This window comes from Pseudocercospora fijiensis, assembly GCF_000340215.1.
Source record: "Pseudocercospora fijiensis CIRAD86 unplaced genomic scaffold MYCFIscaffold_2, whole genome shotgun sequence".
Classification (NCBI taxonomy): Eukaryota; Fungi; Ascomycota; class Dothideomycetes; order Mycosphaerellales; family Mycosphaerellaceae; genus Pseudocercospora; species Pseudocercospora fijiensis.
The window spans coordinates 5,662,136-5,678,974 of record NW_006921533.1 but is presented as its reverse complement, the minus strand read 5'-3'; the positions used below and the strand labels follow the sequence as shown (position 1 = coordinate 5,678,974).

Below are 16,839 nucleotides of genomic sequence, written 5' to 3'. Positions count from 1 at the left end.
TAGTAGTAGGTAGCTAGGAAACAAAAAAAAAAGGTAGCTAGCTATTTACTACCTAGCTGTTCCTAACGATACGATACTATAAAAGAAAGGGTGTTCTCTATAGCTACTAGTATATATCTACTACTCCTAAGTCCTTACCTTACCGTACGAAACCTTAAAACATACTAACCGACATTGTATATACACTAGGCGCTATACTAGGAAGGGTAATAACGAGACGATAGTCGAAACAGTCTAGTATACGAGCGAGATTGCGACAACGTCGAGAGGAGGTCGTATACTCACCTTCGAGCCTATCGAGTCCTAGACTACGATTAGGGCTAGATTTATCCTCTCCGAATCCTAGTAGTAGGAATTTATTATAGGGTACTACTACCTAGTCCTTACCTTTACGGAGTCTAAGTAGAAGGTTGTTCGGAGATATAAGAATATCGAGTATTAACCCGGAAATCTTCGAAAAGGCTAGCTAGGCGTATCTTTAGAAACCCGAGTATATAGAGCAGTTCAATTAATAGGTCTATAAGATATAGTTCCCTTTATACTTACGTTCGAAGGAGTATAAACTCTAGAAGTACTCGATACGATAGGGGAGTAAGGAGCGAACGGATACATTCTAGAAGTTCTTTATAGAGGGGGCATTGCACCGTTATACGACTTCTCGACTTAAAGGTTAACTAGTAATTGTCTATAACTTCTACGGTTTAATCTTAAAACACCCGAAACTAGGGGATAGGAACTTATCGCCTACGAACTATCTCTATTCTAAACGGTATCGGGAATCTTAAGAAGAGAGGAGAGTTAATATAGATACAGCGTTCTAGAAAGAGGTATGTCTTCTAAAATGCCGGCTATAGCTACCGGCTATAGCTACCGGCTACAGATTCCGGCTACCTAAATCAACCGTAGAGATCTAGCTAATTATTATAGGCTACGCTTAAGGAAGCTCTAGGATTAAAGGCTACCGATTTCTCCCCCGAAGACTTTAAGCAACTAGCAAACGAAATACTAGCTATAAACGGTCTTCCGGAAGACTTCTACGAAAGGGAGTCTATATAGAAGATATACCTATATCTTACAAACTACCCTCCCCTATTTCTCGGCGCGATAACCTAGCGTATTATATTCGAAAAGAATAAAGAGGCTACGTTAGACGACATTCGGGAGATCCTCCGTAATACTCGCCGAGTAGCTATTGCTATCGATAGCTAGTTAAGCTAGACTATAAGAGCCTCCTTCCTCTCGATTATACTATACTTTATTAATTCGGATTAGAAACTCTAGGAACTTATAATCGGATTCCCTAAAATTCTAGGTTCCTATACTAGTAAGGATATAGCGAAGCTTGTCTATACGGTAATAGATAGGGTTAGCGTAATAACGAAACTAATCTCGATTACTACGGACAACGCTAGTAATAATCGAACATTATATAAGGCGTTATATATATAATTTACTCGTATATGTCTTTAAAATTACTAATTGTATCGATAGGGTCGAGTACGTAGAGGAGATTATAAGGTCTACAATCTAGCTTAATCTTCCGAATATTAAGCTCGCTACGATTCCGGATACGTACGACAATACGTACGATAATAACGATAAAGAGGAGCCTATTAATAGCCCTAGCCCTATTAAATCGGAGCCGACGTCGTTGCTAGTTATATCCCTATAGAAGTTTCTCTACCTCGCTTATATAGTTCAAATCGCGATCCGAGCCCTCTTTAAGACGCTTAAAATTGTACTATTAAACAACGACTAATAGAAGATCCTAGATAAGGATAAAGCAAAGTCGAAAGTCGAGAAACTTATTATAGCAATAAGACGGGATAAGGTAGAGAGCCTCGCTCTCGTTTTATATAAGGTATAACTTTTGTCCGTAGCCGGTACCTATAGCCGGCAACCTAGTATAGTTCTAACTCTTTTTCTCTAGCTTCGTCGTCTAGTAATATATACGAACTCGAGCTTATAGAGATGTAACCGATTCGAGGCTATTTAAAAGAACCTAATCGAGCGCCCTAAAACCGATACTTAGAATATCGCATAGAATAAGCGATAGCAAAAGCGGCCTCCTTAGCGCCTACTCTGTTTTACCTAAGACGTTAAGACCTAGTTCGATTCGACTTTCTATATAGTTACGAGGGGATATACTTTACGTACCGCTCTCGAGATCTATTAGAGTTCCGAGGGTATTAAGTAGCTCGGCCTTACCGCCGCCGAATAGCGCTAAGCAGAGTATCTCGTCGATATTAGTAAGCATTACGCGAAGGTTACTACTACGATTAGAAGAACCTAAGGACCGACGATCTACCTTGTCTTTACGTACTACAACTAGCTCTTTAACGAGCTCGAGGAAACCGTAGCTAAGCTAGCTAAGAAGAGCGTTCCCTAGAAAGTAGCTATAACGAAAGCTATAGACACCTCCTATACTAAGTTGTATAAATATTATAGTACTACCTTTAACTCGTTCGGGGATATCTATAGCGTTACGTACTTGCTTAACCCGGTAGAAAAGGATATATACTAGTAGAGGCCGGAATAGAAGGCGGACGAGGTATAGCCGAAGCATTACTAGACTACTATTCTAGAAAAGATGTTCTACGAGCGTCGGAAAGAAACTAGTCTAAATGCAGCTCCTATAAAGAAAAAGAAGGTTTAGAAGGCTCCGATATTATACCTGTTTCGTAGGTAGGAAGTAGAGGCAGAAGAGGAAGCAACTACTAAAGTAAATAAAGAAGAGTTCGATCTCTATCGGCGCGCGAGTAAGTATAAACCCGTAGGCTCGGAAAGAGGGCTAATAATCTCTAGATCTTACCGGTCTTCTAGACGAATTTAGAGACGATATTCTCGCTATATAATAGCGGTTAGAGCCTAAGTTTCTAACGATAGCGTCGGTCGCTCGGGACGTCCTCGCTATCCCGAGCGTAGGTATAGGCTATAAGAGGTCTTTTAGTATCGCTCGTTACTAGGGCCGCTTTAATCGAATATACTCGCCTACTACCTTCGAATCTATTATAGTATTCCGATACTATCTCCTCTACTAGAATCGCTAAGGTAGGTTACTAAAGATTATACTAAAGGAGTTAATCGAGGAATTAGAAAACCTTAAGATCGAAGAAACCTAGGAGCGCGAAGAGAATACGAAATTTAGTCTAAGCGAAACCCTAATTAGCGATAACGAAGAGGAGGAGGGCGGAGGTAGAAGGCGATACCGGGTCGAGAAGCGGAAACGTATATAGGCTTAGAGTAGCTTTAAGGAGACGAAGCGTTTATATATAAGGTAATATAGCCGGCGTATATAGCCGGTATATATCCGAAATGTGTTTCGAATTCCTAGGACCTAAACAGACTAGTTGCTATAGCAACCGACCCCGCTTACCTACGGACTATTTCTAATTCTCTATTCGCTCTTCCTCTCCTTCTTCCCTTTCCCTATATTCTTAAAAACAAATATGCCTTAAGGATTCGGCTCTTCGGGCCTTCCTAAGCCGGCTACCTCCCCTTCCTTAAGCTACTATCCTTTATTCGAATCTAACGATAACCTAATAAGGCGGTTTAATAGAAGACTATTTGTTCTAGAAGGCAAGAAGCATTAATATCTCCTTACGATTATATACTTATTAATTTTCTAGGTCCTACCGATATACCCTCGTCGCCTAAACGCGTAGATAAATATCTTTAGAGGCTAAAGGGTAAGGGTAAAGTAAGCTAAGTATAGGGAGACCGTAGCGAGAACGAGATATCGGAAGAGTAAGGCTCTCCGTAGTATATACGAAGGAAGGGGGTTCCTCGGAAAACAGTACCGAAAAACAAGAAGGCTATAGATAGATAGAAGAAGGCTAAAAAGAGTAGGCGGACGAAGACTATCGCGAAGAAAAGTTATCTTTCTATTAAAAGAAAGGGAATAAGGTAGGACTCGACGATAAAGAAGCGGCGCTTTAAACTAGGTACTATTGCCCTTCGCTAGATCCGGCTTTTCTAAAACAAAAGAGGGACCGAGCTTTTAATCCTTAAGACTCCCTTCTAGCGACTCGTCCGAGAAATTATATTAGATTTCTGTCTAGTATACGATTTACGGCTAAGGCGATTAGTGCTCTTTAGGAAGCTACGGAGGCATTTCTCGTAACCGAGCTTAAGCTTTTAAACCTCCTTACTATCTATACGAAGCGGGTTACTCTTTAAAATAAAGATATACAGCTTCTAGCTAAAATTCGGCGTCGGTTTATAGCGGATTAGTTGGAAATTGTATTTAGTCGTTAGATTAACCTAGGAGGAGGCCTATTTTCGTATCCTTTTACCGGCTATAGGTGCCGGCTACATTTCTGATTTTATCTCCGCGCCGTCCCTAAATCTAAGGTACGAAGTAGAAACCTAGCGCTCTATATTTACCCGGCTATTATAGAGACGAGCTATATTTAGATTAGTTTCTTCGTATATCGCGACCTAGCGGGTAGTAAGCGAAAGGGCGATAGAACGTTTATAATACGTCTCTATTTAGACCTAAAACACAAAGGTCCTAAGGAGCCCTAGCATCCTAACTATAAGGAGATTCTTTAGCATTAGCACTTTAATCCTCTATACTACGAGGCAGATAGCAAGCCTACGAGAGAGAAACTTTAACGAGAAATTCTCTATAATGCGTAGCGCTATTGTATAGCTATAGATACGTACTAAGTCCGGTAACTCGAAGAAGAATTAAGATAGCGTATTAGCGACCGAGGAAGAGATCGATAGTATACTAGTAGAGTCGAGGTCTTATAAGCGAAGTATAAGATAATATAGGCTCTTAGTCGTATAGAGTAACGTACTATATAAATAACTAGGCGTACTACTCTTATTTACTTACGACCTATATCCTAGGATACTCTTCTCGTACTTTTTATACTCTTTTCTAATACCTTACCTGTAAGCGCTCCGCGATAACCGAGTGAATATAAGCTATAGGGTTTCCGCTTAGTACCTTAGCCTCCGAGATAGGGCAGAGTTGAATTTAGAGCGATAGCCGGCACTCGTAGCCGGCATATAGAGACGGTAGTAGGCCTTTTCCTACTAAATGACTAGCTTGTTTAGTATAGCCTACCTAATATTTCTTATATTTACTAGCAATAGGCCTAGGTTACTTATAAGATTACTATAGCTAGTAAAGGCATTACTAAAGAATATCTATACTATAGTAAGATACTATTATCACGCCGGCTATTTATTAAAAGGAGGCTTTCGCCTATTACTATGCCGGCTATATATGCCGGCTATATTTCAAAGTCTCCCGTACCTGCCTTTTTTAGCCGTGCCTACCTTTTTTAGCCGTACCTGCCTTCTTTCCTTACTCTAACGTTACTATAATATAGGCTTGCGCGAAGCTTACTCTATTGCCTAGCGATACCGCGATACTACCGCTATATTCAACCTTCGTATCGATACCTATACCTCTACGCTCTATATCTACTACCTCCGCAATACCCTCGCTCCGCGCGCGCCTTCGTATACCTTCGTAACGCACTTTTTTCCTCAATTCGACGACTTTTATAATAGCGAGTCTACTTAACTAAGTTACGACGCCTCGTAAGAAGGGACCTAGTGCTTCTACGGGTCGTAATAAGACCGGAAATAGTAGAACGAGCATAGTATATTAACGTAAGAGGGCTGCTACTACTGCCGCTAGCTCCGGTGCTAGAAAGGGCGTCGCGAGCAAGGCTCCGCGTAAGACAACGGCGGGCAAGGCTCTACGTAAGACGATAACTAGCGCTTCTACTACTAGTAGCAATTATACGAAGCGTCGATAGCGCCTAGGAAGTAAGTCCTATTTATAGCCGGCAGCGTAGCCGGCAGCGTAGCCGGCAGCGTAGCCGGCATTCTTACTGTCTTTTTACTAATCCTTCTTTAGCCGTAGCCCTCCGTAAGATTCGGTAGTATTAGAAGAGTTCTTAGCTCCTAATCCGTAAAACTCCTTTCTAACGACTTATTCGCGAAATTGCCTAGGATTATAGAACGGATCTTCGCTTCTAAGCCTCCGCGATAGGCGCCCTTTAAGAGGCTATAGAAGCCTACCTAGTTCGTATCTTCGAATATATGTTTCTCTTCTACCTCTTTTCGGACTATACTAATACTATTTTAGCGGTTAACCTTATAGCTATCTACGCGAAGCGTATAACGATTATAGACAAGGATTTTAAAGCACTCGATTAGATTCTAAAAGGCTAGAATGTCTATATTCGAGACGGTGCTAGGTAGGATAGATATTCTAGTAGAAAGGATGTTCGTAGTATTATCTATAAGCTTTTCTATATACGAAATAAGCCGCTATTATACGGCGCTGCATACCGCGCTCTAAATACTCTCTAAGCATATATATATAGTATAGTATACTTTATTAGCCGTACGGAATAGAAGTCTCCTAAAATCCCGTTAGTACTAAGGAGTAAAAAGGCCGGCTACGCTGCCGGCTACGCTGCCGGCTACGCTGCCGGCTACGCTACTAGCTACGCTACTAGGTTTTTTAAAGAACTAAAAGAAGATAGACATTCCGGTTGATTTGTATTAGTTTAGATTTTTATAAAAAGAAAACAGGGAAAAATAAGGAAGGTTGAAGAGCCTAATAGTTATAGTTATAGGTACTATCCCTGTTTTCTAGAGTATATTATACACCTGCCTTCGCAACTCTACCTAATACTCCCTCTAAATATCCTTATACTCTACCTACTGAAAATTCAACTAGGTACCTAGACCTATAGCTGCCTCTATATCTTTTACTATCTTCTATAGGTTGAAGGCCTCTTCTATAGCAGCCTCTACCTCCTTATATAATACGAAGTTACTACCTGCCCTATCCTTTATATCTCCTAAATAACTAAGAGTTCTAAGGAACGAACTAGCATTCGGCCTTAGTATAGCGAGTGACTAGTAGAACGTTCTGTAGAGCTGCCTTATAGCTCTTTTATATACTATGCCGATACCGAGGGAGGAGCTATCCTAGTACTTAATATTGTCGAATAGTTCGGTAGGAAAGTGTATAAACTTCTTAAGGAGGAGGACTTCTAGGGAAATCGATGAGTTCTACCTAGATCTAGATAAAGATATTCTACTAAGCAGTTAGGGAATTGAACCGTAAACGAAAGGATAAAATTCATACCTAAGGAGTGTAGTTTCCGAACTAAACTATAATGCCTTATATACGTATATGTATGCTTTTGATTAGTTAGTGCCCTTAGCTAATTGTCTATAGATTTGAGGTTATATAAGTACCTTTATACAACTACGTAGCCTAAGTAGGATTCGAAAATTCTATAAGTACTAAGGACTAAAAATGCCGGCTACGCTACCGGCTATACTACTAAGTCTTATAAAGGGCTTGCTTAAAGCTACGTATACATTCGTACACTTCTTAAAAACCGATAAATTATATAGTTCGAACTAGCTACTTATATAGTTGCTTAGCAAACCAACCTAAACTAAACTAGAGTTTCGGCTTAGTAAACTAAACCAAACTAACCCGAACTACTACGGGGTCTAGTAAAGCCTCCGCCGGTACTACTACGGTCTCTTTGCTTAGTAGTACCGAGGGACTATCGATTAGATTAGGCTCTTCTACGGTAGTCGCTTTGCCCTTCTTGCCGCCGCTAGACCGACTCGCGGAGCTACTCTTTTAACTCGTTATACTCGTACTACTACCTCTTATTAGCGGCGGACTTATTAGCTTATCGAGAAGCTCTATTACCTTCTTCTTTAAGGCTATCTATTAGTCTAATCGTACTAGAGCCTTACTAGCAGTCGTACGAGTCGGTCTTAGTACTATTATTACTATATAGCTCTTAGAAACGGTTAGAATACGCGTACGAGGCTTGAAATACGATTGTTCTCTATTTAACGATTATAAGTAGGAAGAAACACCTGATTCTATATACAAATCCACCCCTAGACTCCTGAGCTGACCAAATTAGGAGAGGAGAGGCTCTACGGGCCGTACTGACAAGAATAAGCCGGCACATAGTAATAGAATCAGAGTCCGTGGCGGCACGCACCTCGTCTAGCGTCAACGTTTACCTGTCAAGGGCATGCTCACCTCCAAGCCACGAGCTTCCACATCCACATCGGAGACAGGAGACAAGTGACAAGAGTGGTTCCACCGTTCCAGCCCAGAAGCAAGGCGAAAACCCGCGACTGCTTGTCATCCTTGCTTCTTGTTCTCGTTTGTTGGCAGCCGAGCACACCATCACCTGTAGTTCTCTGCAAAGAATCACCCATGGCTGCATGCACGGCCATGCCGCTCGTGGCGAGACACTGATTTGCTTGTCGCGACTGGGACTGACTCTTCCAACATGACCTGTTCCTTTGCTAGCACTCTACACCATTCCGTTGGGACTTCCTGAGGAAGCAGTCATCAATTCTGACCAGGATTAAAGCATCGCAATGACAGGCTCGGTGCATGGTGTCCATCTTGTCGGGAGCGTACCACTGCCAGATGCAGAATCAGTCTTCCGACAATGCGTCGCCGCTGTGCCCAATCGACTGAAGCGCATACCGGACGGCGAGACCGGCAACCGCCAGCTGTTCACCACCTTTCAGGCGGCTGCATTTGATGTCTACCCCGCTATGAAGACGCACTTCATTCACAATGCACCCATCAATAACAACGACTTTACGCCGGAGCAGATCGACGAGGGCGTCGAAGTCTTGAAGAATGCAGACATCGAGACTGGTTACGACACCGTTGCCATTGCAAGCTATGAAGTCTTTCGAAAGCTTCGTGAAGAGCGCGTCATCCCAGAAGGTGTGAGGTTCCAGGTCTCGCTGCCAACGGTTGCCAATGTCATCATGCCATTCGTTCAGAAAGCCTTTATCCAGCGCGTGGAACCTATCTATGAAGCCGCGCTCTTCAAGGCCATGAGAAGGATACAAGACGCAATTCCACACCAAGATCTGGCTTTCCAGTTGGATATCGCGGCAGACACAGCATTCTGGGAGGCCACAGACCCGCAGAACGTCAAGGAGAACGATGGATTGCTGTGGTTCCAGCCTTGGTGGACCGGCGACGTCAAAGACTACTGCACAGACTACATCGTGAGGTTCTGCAGCCAAGTCGATCAAGATGTCGAGCTTGGAATGCACAATTGCTACGGTACGTTTGCCGTCTTTCTCGAGCGCACGTTGTATAGATATCTGACTGATTGTTACACAGGTGACATGCAGCATCGGCATTGGCACGAACCCAAATCTTTGGCCGTGGTGGTCGAACGCCAGAAGCGAGTAATGGAAGCCTCTCCCCATCCGATGAACTTCTTCCATATGCCTGTCCCAAAGTCTGCTGTGCAGCGACCGGAGGTTGGTCTGACCAAGTATCTGTCGCCACTGAAGGAACTCCTACCTTTGATCGAACGCGATGGTACAGATGTCTACCTCGGCCTTGTTCACGAATACAAAAAAGAACTCACAGAAGAGATGATCGAGGCTGTGAAGGAGACTATTCCCGGACTTCAGTTTGGCGTGGCCACAGAATGTGGCGGCGGCCGCATGGACTGGCCTGCCTTTGAAGATGCTCTGAAAATCGCGGCCCAAGTCACAAAAGCCTCTGAGGAAAATGATCCGGTCGATTTATCGGCGACTGCTGGCGCCAGTCATTCCAGTGAGAGTGATGATGAGACCGCAACAACGCAGACTGTAATTTAATAAATGTGGCGGGTGAGTGGAATGATATTGTGTAATAATAGTTTAGCTCTGCTGGCGTCGGTAATATGCTTGCCTGGAGCGAGTGGTCTCGTCAGCGTCAGCCAACCTTGCTGTACCGCCTGATGAAATGAGTTCCCCACGAGCGATGACACTAATAATAACCTTTGCTCTGCTCCACCATCTCTCTACCTGTGCTCAATACATCTTGCGAGAACATGGCTCTTACATTACCTGTCATTAACACCGAGGCAGGAAAAATATATCCTCCAGCACCAAATCACTTCGTACAAGCATGCAGTCACCATTCACATGCCCAAATGGCAGGAAGGGAAGCCCGCTATTATCATTATTGGCAAAATATCAAGAACACACATCCTAGATGCGAGAAGAAAGATCGGATGGAAGTTCAAAAACAAAAATAGTATAGTCGCCTTGGACGACTCAGGTAATGCCTGGACTGAGAATCGAACTCAGATTTTCGGATTCCTCGAGCCATGCTCAATCATACTCGGTGGTATGAGACCGATGTACTAACCGCTATACTATCCGGGCAGAAGCTGATTGGATGGACAGTTCAGCAATGCTATCTGTATATGATGTAGCGTTTGTAGAAGAGCTAGGAATTGAGGTGCGCCAGTCAAAAGAGGGGCGCCAAGGCTCATTCACTTCAGTTCGGAAGTCTTCGTCGGGCCAACTGCTCCACTTCTGTGCGCCTCGTATGCTGAGAGTGTATACTGGCCCCGCCATGATGACTTGCATGACTTTTGCGCGGGACCTTATCTGTCTCTTATACAGACGCCATTGGATTGATATGCCGGGACTGTTTGCCTCTCAGCAGGGGATCTAGAATGCAAGTCCTGCTATCTACAGCTAAGTTCATTCGCTACACTGATTCGATATGCAGCAATGACTCTCGCGTGAACCTTCTGTGCAGCGGACTATACTGGCATATCTCGCGTCGCAAGAGAAGCTCCAGATTTCTTCTGTATGACTACTTTCCTTCGCAGTATCCGTTCATGACCAGCAAAATGGCAGACTATGATGGCTTCTGCGATCCGGCTTGGCCTCCAGGAACCGTCAAGCTAGCACAATTTTTAGGCGGTGATGAGAAAAATGCAGAGATAGTTTTGCAACCAAGACCGACAGATAACCCAAACGATCCGCTGGTGAGGAGATTCTCACAAGACAATGAACAAAGTGTACTGACTGAAAGCTAGAATTGGCCGAAAATGGCAAAAGACGATCAATTACTTCCTTGCCTGCTTCTACGCCATGATGGTATTTGCTTTCATCAACGCAACTTCGCCGACTTGGGGTCCTCTCGGCGATGAGCTTGGGTTCAGTTCTGAGTGGTGGTGCGCAATATTCTTCGCTCTGCAATTGGTCATGTTCGTCCTCGGCTTTGAAGAGACGAAGTTCACACATGTCGAGACCCAGGAGGGTAGACAAGGAAGCGTCACAACCGTTCCTGCTGTGTCTGGCCACATCCACGGAGACTACAAGCAGAAGGCCGCCGAGCCTCCAATCGAAGCAGATGAAAAATTGGAATCACGCTCAGATCGCAACATGAGCGTCGTACACATCAATCCAAACATTCCACGGAAGACGTATCTCCAGAAGCTCTCGCTCACGACAACGTCACCTGGATCTTGGTACAGCTTCTCTCGACACTCCTGGCAGCCTTTTCTCATTCTGGCCTCGATTCCTGGCGTGCTTTTCTGCTCACTAGTCTACGCGATTCTGCTTGCCTGCCTGGTCGACAGTCATGACAACCGTCCTCTCCACATATATGCTCGACCCACCATACAACTTTAACTCGTCCCAGATTGGGCTGATGAGTCTGGCTCCATTCATTGGCAGTAGTCTGGGCAGCATAGTCTGTGGACCGCTTAGTGACTATATCGCGGTCATGCTCTCAAAGCGCAAACAATGGCATCTACGGACCGGAGGTCCGATTCTACACTTTCGTACCTTTCATCCCATTTCAACTGGCTGGAGCTTGGTGGTTTGGCTATGCACTGAACAATGGATGGGATTGGAGTCAAGTGGCTGTAGCATATGGCCTTTGCAACTTCGGCTCTGCGCCATTGCAGTCCCTAGCCCTCACTTATATGCTAGATGCGTACGGAGGTAGGTCTATGCCCACTCTCGAACCTAGCTTTCATCATTTCATACTGACCTCAATATAGAAATCCTTGGAGATGCTCTCACGGCTCTGACCTTCGTACGAAATACTTTCAGCACAATCTTCGTTTTCGCAATGCCGGCATGGATCGCTGGAGTCGGCATGACAAATGCATTCAACACCATCGGAGCAATTGGTGTGGTGATCTTGTCCTTTGCCATCTACTTCATCTGGAAAGGCAAGCACTTGCGGGTCAAGTGTGCGAAGGTGTATAAGTACTACGCTGATCGTCAATTCGAGGCCCGACCATTATAAGAAAGGTGAGTTCCGGAAACCACAAACTATACAATCGCTCCGCACTCAATTCCAATCAATCCTCAAGCAATCGCATCTTCCAACCCCGAAATCTCATGATGCATACTCTTAAACAACGGTTCCCACACCGTCACCGCCCTCCTCGTAACACTCCCATTACACATCGGCGGCTGGGGCACCAAAAAATGCTTCGTCGCCGAACACTCGATCGCCTCCCCAAAAATCGCCGGATCCTCCAACAACTTCACATAAGCATCCACCACCGTCTTCACAGGCGTCAAAAAATCCTTTTGCACAGCAACCACTTCCGCCGGAATGATCGGCGTGCTCACAATCCCCGGGCAAACGGTATTGATCCGAATATTCTCCTTCGCCTTCAAAACTCCCGCAATAGCTTTTGCGAAAACGATGACTCCGGCTTTGGCGCCGCAGTATTCGGGGTATGTTGGGTGAGGATGCACTCCGGCAATGGATGCCGTAGCCACAATCGCACCTCCCGGCCGAGGGGAATTTTTCCGCATAAAGTGAATCGCGAGCTGTGTTCCATAGACGACACCTTTATAGTCCACATCGGTACAAATGAGGTCTGGAGCCGGGGGAATTGTATCAGCATCCTCGTCTCTGGCATCTAAAATGTAAATCGAGCTGCGATCCACGATTCCCGCATTTGCGCATAACGCGTCGATTCTTCCGAAGTCTTGGAAGACCTGATGGAAAGTTTTGGCTTGGGATTCGTAGTCGGCGACATCGGTTTGGTAGAATTTTGCGTTGCTGCGCAGGTCTTGGGAGAGTTGGGGGTTCTCGTGAAGGTCGGCCATTGCTACGATCCAGTTTTTGGAAACTAGCTCTCGAGTTAGAGCTTCGCCCATGCCGGACTGCTTGAGAATTAGCATGTGTCAATCTAGTAGCAGTAGAGTGGGACCGCGAACTGAAGCTCCAGTTACAATGGCAACGCGTCCTTCCATCTTGGTATCAATCTTGTTCTTCTATTGACGCTGGCTGTCTGAAGAACATAGCCTCTCCAGTGTTTTTTATTGGTGAGAGTAATCAATGTAGTAGGTAGATGTGTACGTTGGTGTGCTGCACGGCATGGTGGACCTGCAGTCCTGATGAAGTGGAAATGCTTACCCGAGAGGAGAACCATGCCCTCCATCTCCATCAACCTTGTGACAGCAGAATGCCTGAATGCTCGCTTGTCCTTGTAAACCATCAGACAGACCTCTTACAGCTTTGCGTGAGTAGCACAACAGGCAAGTAAGCATACCATAACAATGCGTGTGATCATCTATATTCATTTAATATTTATCGCTACAATGCAGGTTACAACTCATCACGCTTCTGGTCGCCTTTCTTGGCCCAGTTGAGCATGTCTTCAATACTCTCGTCTCCCTTCACAGGTCGACCCTTGCCCTTTGGATTTCTGGGCAGCTCTTCTACTGGTACATCTTCCGGAACTTCTACTGGCGTCTCAGCTGGAGCTGGCTCATCAGCTTCTGCTGGATCTGGCTTCTTGCTAGCCTTTGGTTTGGGCGAAGGCTTGGGCTTTGGTTTTGGCTTGTTGAGGACTTTGAGCTTGGCAGCCAAGTCGTCCATTGATCTCTTCATGTCGGCCGCTTTGCGCTGGAGGTCCTTGACAAGAAGTACGGGGTTGTCGTTTGGCTGAAGTTTCTTCTGCTCAGCGAGCTTCTCAATAAGCCACTTCGAGACCTCCTCATACGTCTTGTTGATCTCGCTGAGGTCTAGGCTTGCCAGTGGATTAGGCTCGCTGCTCGGCGAAGGAGTAGCAGTGCTGACCTCTGGCTCTTCCAGGTCATCTACATCGCTTGACGGCGCAGCAGTAGCGCTCGATGCTGCTGCCGATGCTGCGGAAGAAGCAGAGGCCTTAGCCTTCTCCACCTGCTGCTCAGCCTTGAGAATCAGCTTCTTAGTATCATCAAGGTTCTTTTGAAGCGTCGAGACGAGTCCTGGTCGACTAATGCCCTCAGACTTTCGGGTCTTGATAGGATCGACCAGGCTTTTCAGCTCTTGATACTTCTCCTTCAATGCAGCGGTGGTCTCCTTTTGAAGATCGGTGGACTCCATCCAGTCTTTCACGGTCTGAAGCTTAGCGCTGAGTTGTTTACGTTCGGCATCTGTGCTGATTGCGATGTTCTCCTTGTTGTCAAGGAAATCGCGGACTTGGTAAGTGAAAGCCTCCAGCACGTTTTGTGCTTCGTCTCGCTGTAATCGAGCTCTGTCTGAATCATCAAATGCCCTCAATCGGTCCGTTGTCTTCGCCAGCTGTGCTGGGTCTGGCTGCGGAAGTCCTTCTGGTGACGTAGACCATTTGAGTGGAATCACTTCTACACGCTTCTTGGGTACCGCGCTGGCAGTCTCAGACGAGATACTGGTGCCGGTGGTCGTTGCAGAAGACGATGGCGTGGCCTCAACTTGTTCAACAGGGCCATCATCTTCCAAGCCCTCGCCAAGGGGCTCTTGATCCTTCTTCTTGCCGAGACCAAGCCAGCCCTTCACAGAATCTCCCACGGTGCCGCTCTTAACGGTCTCATCGGTCTCGCAGCTCACACTCCCTGCGATGACATCAGGTAATCCATGGTGAGCTCCAAGCTTGATACTGAATTTCGTGTTCATATCATCTTTAGGGCATCCTGCCCTTTTGTTGAGCTCAGTTACCGTTTCGGTGAGGTTGTCAGCGGTCACTCTCAAGATTGGTCGGTCGGTGCCGGCGACATTCTGGACAAATCCGAATGCAAAGTTCTGCTTGTCCTTGAAGCTGACTTGCTTCGTGGTGGAGCCAGATCCGACAGGCGAGTCCGGTTCGAAGAGTGGGTTCTGAGTTTGGCTTCCACTGTCAACATACGTCAGGCTTGTTGCATAAACTGCAACATCAGAGTCGCGGATCTCCTTGACCTTGAAACTTGGTGACAGTCCTGCAGCCTTGAATGCTGCACCAAACACCGCCGACTCATCAGGGTTGACACTACTTCTGAGTTTTGCTTGATCATCAACCACATTTTCAAGCTTGGCCTGAACAAAGGGTGTGCGTAAGGCGCCACCATGAAGAATGACCGACTTTACGTCTTTCATGCTGAGCTTTGCCATGTTTAGTGCCTTTGTGATGGGGATTTCGACACGTGCCGCGAAGTCTTCTGCCAGCTTCTCGAAAGCCGCTCTTGTAAGCTTTGTACGGAAGTCGACATCTGGCAGAATTTCTTCTAGGCCAATGTTGACATCAGTGTTGGCACTGAGGACTTGGCGTGCTCTCTCTGCTTCCTTGTAGAGACGAGCCATGGCACGACCATTCGCCTTGATGTCCTTTCTTGTTATTCCTTTCTTTTCGACATCAGACTTCTTCGTGAGCTCTGTGACAAGCTCATCGAGGATGATGTGATTCAGAGCATCGCCTCCAAGAGACCTGTCGTAGCCTACACCTTGGACCGCGACCTCCTGCACTGTCTTGTTGAAGCGACCACTGTCCTTAACACTTTTGCTCTGGAAGCGCAAGAGAGTAGCAGATGTCGATCCTGCACCCATATCGAAGACCAGGTGGTACTCTGGGCTTTCGCCTTTGGTGACCTCTGGGAAAGTGCGAGTCTTGGCGTAATCCAGTCCAACTGCCAATCCGTCAGAGATCAGGCTCATTACATTTAGTCCGGCGTAGTTGGCAGCGTTCACGATGGCTCGTCTCTCATCGGCGGTGTAGAATGGTGGTATCGTGATGACTGCATCCTCTACCACACTGTTCTTGCCAGCCATATGCTCCGCATTTCGCTTGATGCTCGCCAATTCCATGCCAACCAGCTCCTCGACGCTGAATGGAAAGGTATCATCTGGAAAAGCCGCGCTCTTGAAGACGGTCGTTCCAAGCTCTTTCACCTGCTCTACCTGCAGGGCAGGATAACGGGCCTTGTACGTGGCTATCGTTTGCGCTCCTTCCTCATCTGGCTGTAGTCCTAACAGCAACTTGAGATTGGGAAATACTTCGCTTGGAAAACGCCCTTGTAGAGCCAGAGCATCGCCTCCATAGGCTCGCTCTGGAAAAGTGTCCGCCGCAGCCACGATCTTGCCTTTGCTGTCTCGATTGGGCTTGAAAGCCAGCGCAGCAATCTCTTTCCGTTTCGAGTCTTTGGTTAAGACGATGTCGAGTGGGATACCAGGTTTGACCAGTGCAGCTTTGATGTTGAGTGTTCCAAAGTCAATGCCTACAACTGCGGCTCTGGCTGTGGTCGCGAATAGCAAGAAAAGTCCGATCAGTATGATGAGCGGCGACATTGCGCCAGCGCGCCGCCGTCCTGGAGGTAGCATGGTGCTGTGTGTGCGATCTTCGAGTTGATCGTGTGGGTTGGAGGGTTGGTCGATCGTAAAGCTTTAAATAGGCATCGCAAGTTGTGTGCGTGGAGCGAGAGGATGGGGATGGCTGTTCCAGATCCTTCGAAGCTAAGAGACTGCGTGGTGTAAGTGCAAAGTGTCCAGTGTGTTAGTAACGAGCGATCAGGCGACGAATCGCGGAGCTCATTCGACTTTTCATTCATCTTCCGAACAAGTGTCTCAATCCCAGATTTACACTTTCAGGACTCAGCTCCGTTGCTGGCCCCTGCATTTCCGTTTCCTAAGTTGTGCTTCATCCCGTCATCACAAGCACGGCGTTGGAGCCCTCAAATTGGATATGAGATATGACACATATTCACTCATTCTCTCGATTTAAACCTTGTGCGGAGATGCAAGTACTACTACTGATC

At 46.1% G+C, this 16,839-nt stretch overlaps 5 protein-coding genes and 1 non-coding gene across 6 annotated transcripts; 2 read left to right on the top strand and 4 right to left on the bottom strand.

The window, feature by feature from the left end:
* Positions 1-7,908: 7,908 nt before the first annotated feature.
* On the bottom strand, positions 7,909-8,375 carry MYCFIDRAFT_172284 (uncharacterized protein; the record flags this gene model as incomplete). The annotated part of the gene is made up of 5 exons (XM_007925597.1): positions 7,909-7,945; positions 7,981-8,020; positions 8,057-8,173; positions 8,205-8,304; positions 8,343-8,375. 5 exons carry the CDS (start codon positions 8,373-8,375, stop codon positions 7,909-7,911), a joined length of 327 nt encoding a protein of 108 aa, XP_007923788.1.
* MYCFIDRAFT_214291 (uncharacterized protein) lies at positions 8,353-9,832 on the top strand. The gene is made up of 2 exons (XM_007925596.1): positions 8,353-9,112; positions 9,173-9,832. The coding sequence occupies exons 1-2, from the start codon at positions 8,404-8,406 to the stop codon at positions 9,658-9,660; spliced, it is 1,197 nt and encodes a 398-aa protein (XP_007923787.1). The 5' UTR covers positions 8,353-8,403; the 3' UTR covers positions 9,661-9,832.
* A 277-nt stretch (positions 9,833-10,109) lies between these two features.
* MYCFIDRAFT_t22 lies at positions 10,110-10,212 on the bottom strand. Its single transcript has one exon. It is a non-coding gene; the product is annotated as a tRNA-Met (tRNA).
* A 720-nt stretch (positions 10,213-10,932) lies between these two features.
* Positions 10,933-12,060, top strand: MYCFIDRAFT_83626 (uncharacterized protein; the record flags this gene model as incomplete). Its single annotated transcript, XM_007924697.1, has 3 exons — positions 10,933-11,312; positions 11,582-11,790; positions 11,850-12,060. Coding segments are annotated over 3 exons (800 nt in total), but the record flags the coding sequence as incomplete, so codon positions are not given.
* A 102-nt stretch (positions 12,061-12,162) lies between these two features.
* Positions 12,163-13,065, bottom strand: MYCFIDRAFT_65264 (uncharacterized protein; the record flags this gene model as incomplete). Its single annotated transcript, XM_007924511.1, has 2 exons — positions 12,163-12,975; positions 13,030-13,065. The coding sequence occupies 2 exons, from the start codon at positions 13,063-13,065 to the stop codon at positions 12,163-12,165; spliced, it is 849 nt and encodes a 282-aa protein (XP_007922702.1).
* Positions 13,066-13,420: 355 nt separating this feature from the next.
* On the bottom strand, positions 13,421-16,372 carry MYCFIDRAFT_83628 (uncharacterized protein; the record flags this gene model as incomplete). The annotated part of the gene is made up of 2 exons (XM_007924698.1): positions 13,421-13,510; positions 13,667-16,372. The coding sequence occupies 2 exons, from the start codon at positions 16,370-16,372 to the stop codon at positions 13,421-13,423; spliced, it is 2,796 nt and encodes a 931-aa protein (XP_007922889.1).
* Positions 16,373-16,839: the final 467 nt, after the last annotated feature.